The sequence below is a fragment of the Solanum stenotomum genome, chromosome 9 (assembly GCF_019186545.1).
Source record: "Solanum stenotomum isolate F172 chromosome 9, ASM1918654v1, whole genome shotgun sequence".
NCBI classification, from domain to species: Eukaryota; Viridiplantae; Streptophyta; class Magnoliopsida; order Solanales; family Solanaceae; genus Solanum; species Solanum stenotomum.
This window is the reverse complement of record NC_064290.1, coordinates 37,822,732-37,829,633: the sequence shown is the minus strand read 5'-3', so window position 1 is coordinate 37,829,633 and position 6,902 is coordinate 37,822,732. Positions and strand designations below refer to the sequence as shown.

Sequence of the window (6,902 nt, the reverse complement as noted above, 5' to 3'; positions counted from 1 at the left end):
CTTGATCTTGACTTCTAGAATTCTTGAACTTGTAGAGAAATCTGCGGCTTTTGATCCACAAGCTTTCTCTAGCTTTTCGTTAGAATTCTTAAACTCCTAGAGAAATTTGTGGCTTTTGATCCACGAGCCTTCTCCAACTTCTTGTTAGAATTCTTGAACTTGTAGAGAAATCTATGGCGTTTGATCCACGAGCTTTCTCTAGCTTCTTGTTTAGAATTCTTGATTTCTTTCCTGAATTATGAGACCCCTATTTATAGTTTTAAAATAGAAGAGTTGTGATAGAAATATGATTCTCTTCGGTCAATCAAATTTAAGTGACATGACATATGAGCTGATGGAGCAGACTTTAATTAAATTCATATTTATTAGATTTAAATAATTGACTCAATATTAATCCTTAATGTTTATTTGGACTAATATATTCATGAATTTAATATAAAATCGAATCATTTTATAAATTTATATTTAATAATTTTAAATGACTACAGCATAGCCATCATCAGAATTAGGAACTTTTCGTTTTCACCCCAAATGCGTAGATAATTCCAAATGCAACTTCTGGGCATATGCAGATGATCATGAAATTGGGCAAGGCAAGCTCTTTGTTAACAAAAACAAAGTAGCATTTTCTCACAACAAGAAGAAAAATGCAACAAGGCTGAAGGAAGAAGAGACCCAGGGTTCAGAACATCTGAATAACAATAGTTATTACACTGATTTTTGCTAAAAGAATACTGATACTTTCATTTTTACATTTCATAAGGCCAAATTCCTATACATCCAATATCATTCACCGAGACCATCATGCCAATGCCTAGCTGATTTCTTTTTTAAGCATGTAATAGATAAAGCAAACACCAATTCCAATTGGATATGTGCTTTCTTTATGATCAATTTTAAAGCTGGAGTGATGTAAGTTAGCTGTGTCATAATTCAGTGCTTCCTATCTTCCAAACCACCTCAACCAATTGAGGCTAGCATCTAAGTCCACTCTATCCACTCTATGTACTACCTGTGCTAGATAATATGATGAATGCACAAACTACAGAGAGTGAGAACACCGACACCCAAGTATTCTCAGTGTACATCTCCATCGCATCTGTGAATGAAAAACGTGTCCGACTTTCAGCCCAGTTACGGAGTCGATCCGCCTCTGCAGCATACAGTGCTCTTCCCTGAACATGTATAAATAATTAGCAACTTACTAAAAACCATAAGAGTAATTTACAAATCAAAAAGCTAAAAACACTTGAAACTGAAGCTTATACAAGGATGAACACTCAAGACTGGAACATATTAGCAGACTGAGCTTTGAGTATAAATTATCCAATTATTTCCTACTAAAGTAATACTTGCTTTTCTCAATAGGTAATACTGACAAACATAACACTATCACTATGTACTCCATGAGATATTAGTACACAAGCTTTAGCTATACCATATTGACAGAGAAAATCATAAAGCATCAAATTATGGCAACACATAAAACCCCACATGCATCTGTTAAATGTAATAGGTTACCTGATCATCAAACCATCGGCCCCGTCTCAACCATGCGGTTACTAAGGCAATTAAGATCCTTGGTGGAGTCAAATAATTGATGGCTCTTCCACTTCCTTTTACAACCCGCATCCTTGGCACTAGTGTTCTAGCAACTGTCTCTGGATGTTCGCAAATGATGTTAAACATCTGCCTATTTTGGATAGTTGATCCACTGCAGGAGAGTCTCATTCTTAGTAAACTGAACTATAAAATAATTTGATATGGTACTAATGAAAATCGAAAAGAAAAGTATACTCTTAAAAGTTCTAAGCAGTTTAAATAGTTGCCTGTAAAAACAGGGAGAAAAAAGCCCAACACTTCCTGTTTTATAACAAAGAAAACCTACTCATGTAGATGAGTATCATTATTAACTTCTCCTGTAAGTACATGTGGCAAAATTAGCCCAAGAAAACATTATCCGCCCATGTTTCAATGGGCAATTGACCCGCCCATTTATTAGCACAGCCAACCAATTTAAGCCCAATTTCTATTGCATTGATATGTAGCACAAATTGACTCATGAGAAATCTTGTCAAAATAATTTCAAAAAGACATCTTTTAATTTGATATGTTATGTATAGACGTAATAAAGGAAAAACTAGTTTTATAAAGTACAATTTTTTTATTTTATAAAACAACAAATAAAGCAATTAAAACTTAGTAAGAATTGGATTGGTTGGGTACCCGTATTTGGACGCATATCAGTCCAAACCATACCAAGTAACTTTTGGGTAGGTCAATAACCCACCCATTTATTAACTCAACCCATTTTGACCCACTCAAATTCAGCCCAAACCACCCATTTGTCACTTCTATCTACTAGTGGGCATTGGAGATAGAGTATGAAAGGGAGATCACTAAATTAGGCTCCAGTTTCACCATGGTGGAAGGATTAGAAAAGGTGGTCTGTTGTGGATGCATTGGAAGCCCTTAAATTAAGTATTTAATTATATTTTTAGTTGTTTTATTTATTATTCTAGAATAGGATTTATGTTTCATAGTTTCATAAGGATTAGGTTAAGTTATAGTTATTAGTTTGGAATAGGATTTAGGTCTCCTACTTTCATAAGAATTAGATTTCCTATTGATGTAATAAGACTCCTATTTAAAGGGGCTTTTGATGAATAAATGAGTAAGTCATAATTCAGCAAAAAGCAGGAGATTGGAGTTCTCTCTTCCATTGAACTCTAAGGTTTCAGTCTCCCTTTGAAGAGCTGAAGAGATCAGAGTTCTCTTTTAATGAATTCTAAGGTTTCAGCCTCCCTTTAACGAGCTGATTTATATATCGCCTTGTGAATCGATCCTTCCTTAAAGATTCATAACATGGTCACAATTGATTACTAGAACAAAAAAAGAAATTCAAACTATTAATCTATCTTTGCACATCAGAAAAGAGAATCATCTCAGAGGTAAGAATCTGTGGTCTGATATTTCAGTAGTCTTTATGTACCACTGAATGGTGTGGATAACTAGTCCTCCTTGGTGGCACTACCAAAAAGAATAGGATACCAAACCGGACAGATGATCCTCTTCACATATATTGTTCATGAAAGCAATTCAAAAGACATTTAAGTGCACAGATCTGATGATCCTCTTCACATACCTCAGAAGTAGGTCGGTTAGGACCATGCCTGGAGAGGCCGTATGCACTCCAACTTTTGACCGCTTGCACTCCTTCAGTAGGGATGATTGAAGCTGCCGGAGACCACATTTTGTAGACCCATAGCTGCAGAACAGTAAAGGTGATAACACCGAAATCAATATCCATCAGAAAAGTATTTGATGAATGTCTGGTAAAGATCTGCTAATCACAATAGATAACCTAGAATTCCAACCACAACAATCAACTTACACAGCTGTTAGAGGGGTGCTAGATCCTCCAGAACCTGCACCATCCATGTTAAAGACATGTCCACCTTTGTTTTGGGTTTCCATGATTTGGATGGCTTCTTTAGTGCATAGTATAGAACCAATCAGGTTTGTGGAGACAATCTGTATAAAATGATTTTGGTGAGCAACAGGCCAGAAATACTTACAAGAATATTAGGTTACCCATCATGCAAGTACACAGCAGATAGTTGATTATATGCACATTAAGTTTTAACTTGAACATTCAATAACCATGAACGCTTGCTATGCATGATGAGATGGGGGGAAATTGTCGAGAAGTAGCTATCAGAAAAAAGAAGAAATGGGGATATATTGATGGATAATCCAGGAAAACGAATAGTTAAAATGACTGACCTGTGTTAGTAATGAGTGACCTGGTATATAAAGTATAAAAACTATATATATGTGTTTGGGGGGATGGGGAAAATAATTTGTTAACAAAGTTCTGCTAGTGAATTGTTAGGAAACTCACAGTGCAAACACCACCCACCCTTCCACAAAAGAGAGAGAGAGGGGGAAAATAACAAAAACAGCTTTGACTTGAAAATTTAATATACCCCACCCTAATGCCGACCCACCCTCGATCCATCTGCTATGACATATGCATCCTTGAAAACAATATTTTGCTAGAGTTCAGAAATGGAAGAAGTTGTAGAGCATCAACATAAATATATGAAGATTGTCAACAACATGCATACCTCTTGAATATCATTGTTGGTAAACTCCAGCAAGGGTCGAAAGCCTTTGTTTGTCCCAGCATTGTTTACCTATATAAAAGACAATCTTTAGAAACATGAAAACAGAACAACAAATCAGGAAAAGGACTTTTTTTTCCTCACAAGTACTCTGGATGTGGATGACTATATTTTCTACTCAAAACCCTGTAGTCCTTGCCATATGATGTTTAGTGTATTTCGATTATCCCACTATTTTAATGTTGTTATTGTTTTTCTGTTGTAGACTTTACACTGCTTTTCTTATTAATTCTTCCATTATGTTCTTCTTCTTTTACTTGGGTTTGATGCACTTGAGCCGAGGGTCTTTTCAAAAGAGTCTCTCCACCTCCCCAATGTAGTGGTATGTTCTGTGTACACTACCCTTCCAAACCCCACTTTGTGGGATTTCACTAGGTAGATTGTTGTTGTTGTCGTCTTTTGCTATCGAGATAAAGAAATGTTAACAAAAGAAAATTACTTACCCAAATGTCAATATAACCAAGTTCATCTGCAGCAAACTTGCCCAGTTTTTTAACATCAACAGGGTCAGAGACATCACAAGCGATACCAACCACTTTTGCATGTGCCAGCTTTTTTCTAGCAGACCCAGTGGCAGCATTCAAAGCTTGCTTCAGATTTTCCTCAAGTTCCTCGATAGTCAAACCGACAGACACAGGGCTGTCTTCAGGAATCATGTATTAACAAGAGATCTTTAACTACAAGCAAACTAAATAAGTGGATTCAATAATTCCTTGGAATTACCTGCGAGAGGTAACAGTGACTCGGTCTCCAGAAAGTAAGAATTCGCGCGCAAGAGCTTTCCCTAGTCCCCTTGTACTGCACCAAACAATAATTAAAAGGTAATTACGTTAGAACACCATCTTCAGTCCAAATTGAAAAACCTATAATTTCTCTCTCTTTGTTGCAAAATTCACGAGGAGAAACGAAAGAGAGAATTCCCTTGATGAAAAGGGATATTAGTTCAATGAGACTTAACTTTGAGAGTTAAGTAGAGTCATCTTCAACTATGTAAATGCATTTTCAACATATAAATTGTTAAAGATGAGGGAGATGAATTGCACTTTCTACCGTCCAGGTAGCAAGACTAACCTTGTGCCGTTGTTAATTCAACACAATTTTTTTGAAATGAAATGCAGATTATTAAACACGCATGCATAAAAATTTAGCAACTGCAAAATACAATCAAAATGAAGCTATGAGTTTGACTATTAGTAAAGTGTTATACCTTCCTGTTATAAGGACATTACGGGGGCCAGCTCGAGCAACTTCATCCAAAACCAAATTGGATCCTATCATAGTGCCGATAATAATTCCTCCAAGCCAGCTGTACCATATCAATTCATTCATCTGGCTATCTCCACCTGTAACATTTACAATTAGAGTATATATACCCCTTATACAGTTACATCTACAAATGCCTTAAACTTCAATTTGATCCAATGAATTCGCTAACCTGACAACTGAAACCCAACGAACATGACAACACCTGTGCTCATCATTGTTATAATATATCTTCCAACATATAAAGCCAACTGCAAAAATCAAGACAGAATCGAGATCAAGGCATAGTAAGACCCCAAAGATTGGAATACAAATTAACTTTTGCCATTCTCAATTGATGTTAGGGAACGGAAAATAAAAAAGCATTTCAGATTGGAATTGATGTGTAAGAAACATATATACCGAGAATAATCTCTCCTCCAACATCTCCATAGCTTCTCTAAGCCTATTTTCAGTTCTCAAACTTGGCTTTGAACAACTCCATACAGCAGACCTAATAGCTCCAACAAATTTGTTCACCTTCACATATTCAGCCGGGCCCACATCCTCAGACTTAAAGCTCCTGCAAGGTTGTACAACAACTCTACGCCGTCCAATCAAAGGCCGGAAAACATTACCGGTCGGTAGAAGGCGGTGGCAGTCTAGCGTTGACACGTGTACCTTCGCCACCATGTCCATTTATTATTTTTTTAAAATTGGTGCACTTTTTCTTTCACTTTGTTCACAAAGATTTGTATGATTTTTATATACTCTATATGTTATGATATGAAAGAAATAAATATCCAAATTTTTGGGGATTTGGATTGAGTGACTTGAAATTTTCTAGGATCTAGTAGTGTAGTAGAAAAGAAATATCTAAGGAGTTGGAAGGAATTTGCTTTTTAAAGATCAAAGGGAAAGGCAAGTGTGATGACCACACGTTAAACCTACTCTTTATCTACACGTTTCATCTGCTACGTGCCATTGTGGGCCCGCATGCATGTTATGTGTGTGTGCCTCCTTTTACCATCAACATTATCTCCTCCTTCCTTCCCTCCCCACTTGTTTGAACTTTCATTGTGTTTAACAATTTTCTGAAAAATCAAATACGCAAATGAGACGTGACGGAATACAACTATCAATTCAAATTATTAAACTATATACATATATTACTCTATTCATTCTCTCTTACGTTATATTATTAACTAACAAATTATGTCATAAATCCATTAAACTAAGTGAATTGTCCCATTGAGTTTATTCATTAATTACTTGAATTCATGTATGTATATTTTCAAGGTGATATGATCCATTGTGGATGACTATGTACCTACTTGTTTGGGCATTTACACATGATGACATTTGGGGTGATATCTCAACACTATAAATAGAAGTATCATTCACCATATGTATGACACACTTGAATAAGAAGAAAAATTGTCATTTTCATCTACGTTTCTTGTCTTCTTCTCT

General features: G+C 35.9%; 1 protein-coding gene across 1 annotated transcript; it reads right to left on the bottom strand.

Moving 5' to 3' along the window:
* Positions 1-584: 584 nt before the first annotated feature.
* Positions 585-6,322, bottom strand: LOC125876425 (probable chlorophyll(ide) b reductase NYC1, chloroplastic). The gene is made up of 10 exons (XM_049557608.1): positions 5,853-6,322; positions 5,623-5,701; positions 5,395-5,530; positions 4,911-4,985; positions 4,631-4,826; positions 4,131-4,199; positions 3,395-3,534; positions 3,146-3,268; positions 1,522-1,714; positions 585-1,175 (listed from the first exon to the last, which is right to left on the bottom strand). The coding sequence occupies exons 1-10, from the start codon at positions 6,126-6,128 to the stop codon at positions 1,002-1,004; spliced, it is 1,461 nt and encodes a 486-aa protein (XP_049413565.1). The 5' UTR covers positions 6,129-6,322; the 3' UTR covers positions 585-1,001.
* Between the last annotated feature and the right edge of the window lie 580 nt (positions 6,323-6,902).

What these genes read in the sequence shown, in the direction of transcription:
- LOC125876425 (XM_049557608.1), bottom strand. Translation starts at nt 6,128, where the DNA reads ATGGACATGGTGGCGAAGGTACACGTGTCAACGCTAGACTGCCACCGC. An exon ending in TTGGTTATATTGACATTTGG is followed by an intron (nt 4,200 to 4,630) that starts GTAAGTAATTTT and finishes TCTTTTATATAG; the next exon opens with GTAAACAATGCTGGGACAAA. An exon ending in CTAACCGACCTACTTCTGAG is followed by an intron (nt 1,715 to 3,145) that starts GTATGTGAAGAG and finishes ACTCTCCTGCAG; the next exon opens with TGGATCAACTATCCAAAATA.